General features: G+C 48.4%; 1 protein-coding gene across 1 annotated transcript in view; it reads left to right on the top strand.

Moving 5' to 3' along the window:
- Nucleotides 1-476: 476 nt before the first annotated feature.
- Nucleotides 477-1,469, top strand: part of LOC119579351 (serine/arginine repetitive matrix protein 1-like) — a gene marked incomplete at its 5' end in the record, with an annotated part of 21,428 nt that continues 20,435 nt past the window's right edge. The window contains one exon of the mRNA XM_037927118.1: nt 477-542. Within this exon, the coding sequence (XP_037783046.1) occupies nt 477-542 (66 nt within the window). The remainder of the gene's footprint in view (nt 543-1,469) is intronic.

The following is a 1,469-nucleotide window of genomic DNA, read 5'->3' as shown; positions in this document are numbered from 1 at the left end:
AGGGAGGGGTGGGGGGGATGGGGGAGGGGGTGTAAGGGAATAGGGAGGGGTTAGGGGAAGAGGGGGGCCGCGGTGGCCGAATGGTTAGAGCGTCGGACTCAAGACTGTCACGACGGCAATCTGAGTTCGAGGGTTCGAGTCACCGGCCGGCGCGTTGTTCCTTGGGCAAGGAACTTCACCTCGATTGCCTACCTAGCCACTGGGTGGCCAAGCCAGCCCAAGTCAGTGCTAGGGCCCAAGCCCGGATAAATAAAGAGAATGATTACCTAAAAGGTGACACCGGCACTCTCCGTGGAAAGGAACTGGGGACCCTACCACGTACTCACTCCAAGAACATCACAACGTGAAAACTGCAATTGAGTATCATGCTGTGACCACGGCGGCTCAGACATGAACCTACCGTTAAAAGAAGAAGAAGGGGAAGAGGGAGGGGTAAGAAAGGTAGTTTATGAGAGGTAGAAGGGGAAGAGAGAAAGGGGAAGAGAGAAAGGGGAAGAGAGAAAGAGCAAGAGAGAAAGGGGAAGAGAGAAAGGGAGAAGAAAAGGGAGAAGAAAGGGAGAGGAAAGAGAGAGTGAAAGGGAGAAGGGGAGCAAGGAAGAAGGGAAGAGGGGAAGGAGGGAAAAAAGAAGGAGAAAGGGGGAAAGCAAAAGGGGAAGAGAGAAAGGGAAAAGGGGAAAGCAAAGAGAAAGGGGAAAAGGGGAAAGAAGTAAAGGGAAAGCAAAGGGAGAGCGAAGAAAGGGGAAGTAAAGGGGAAGAGAATTGGGGAAGGTAAATAATGGGGAGCAAGGAAAGGAATTGAAAGGAAGATAAGAAAATAGGGTAGCAAAGGAAAGCGAAAGTAAAGGGGAAGCAAATGGGGAAGCAATGGGGAAGCGTAAGTAAATGGGGAAGAAATGGGGAAGCAAATGGGGAAGAGTAAGTAAATGGGGAAGCAAATGGGGAAGCGTGAGGGCAACAGCGAAAGGTAAATCTCAGGAAGTTTTCCAATTGTAGGTCGGGTGAAGGAAGGGGGGGAGGGGGGGGGGAAGTGGAGGACTTGGGTAAAGAGAAGGGTAAGGAGATGACCGGAGAAAGGGAGGAGGAGGAGGAGGAAGAAGAAGAAGAGGATGAGGAGGGTCAGGGAAGACGAAGGGGAGGAAGAGGAGGAAGAGAGGAGAGGGAATAAGAGGAAGGAGAATAAATGGAAGAGGAGGAGGAGAAGAAAGATGAGTAGGAAGAGGAGAAGGAAGAGGAGTAGGAAGAGGAGAAAGACGAAGGAGAAAATAGTAGTAGTATCAAAAGTAGGAGGAAGAATAGGAAGAAAAATCAAAACACGAACAGAAAAGGAGAAACAGCAAAAGGAGACGAAAAAAGAGATGAATAAGAAGAAACAAGCAAAAATCAAAACACGAAAGAAAAAGGAGAAACAGCAAACGTTTAAAAAGAGACAATAATAGAATCATAGAAGGGTAATCAAAACAGTATCGAAA

This window comes from Penaeus monodon, chromosome 2, assembly GCF_015228065.2.
Source record: "Penaeus monodon isolate SGIC_2016 chromosome 2, NSTDA_Pmon_1, whole genome shotgun sequence".
Lineage (NCBI taxonomy): Eukaryota > Metazoa > Arthropoda > Malacostraca > Decapoda > Penaeidae > Penaeus > Penaeus monodon.
The sequence above is the reverse complement of the archived record's forward strand: the minus strand, read 5'-3'. Positions and strand labels throughout refer to the sequence as shown.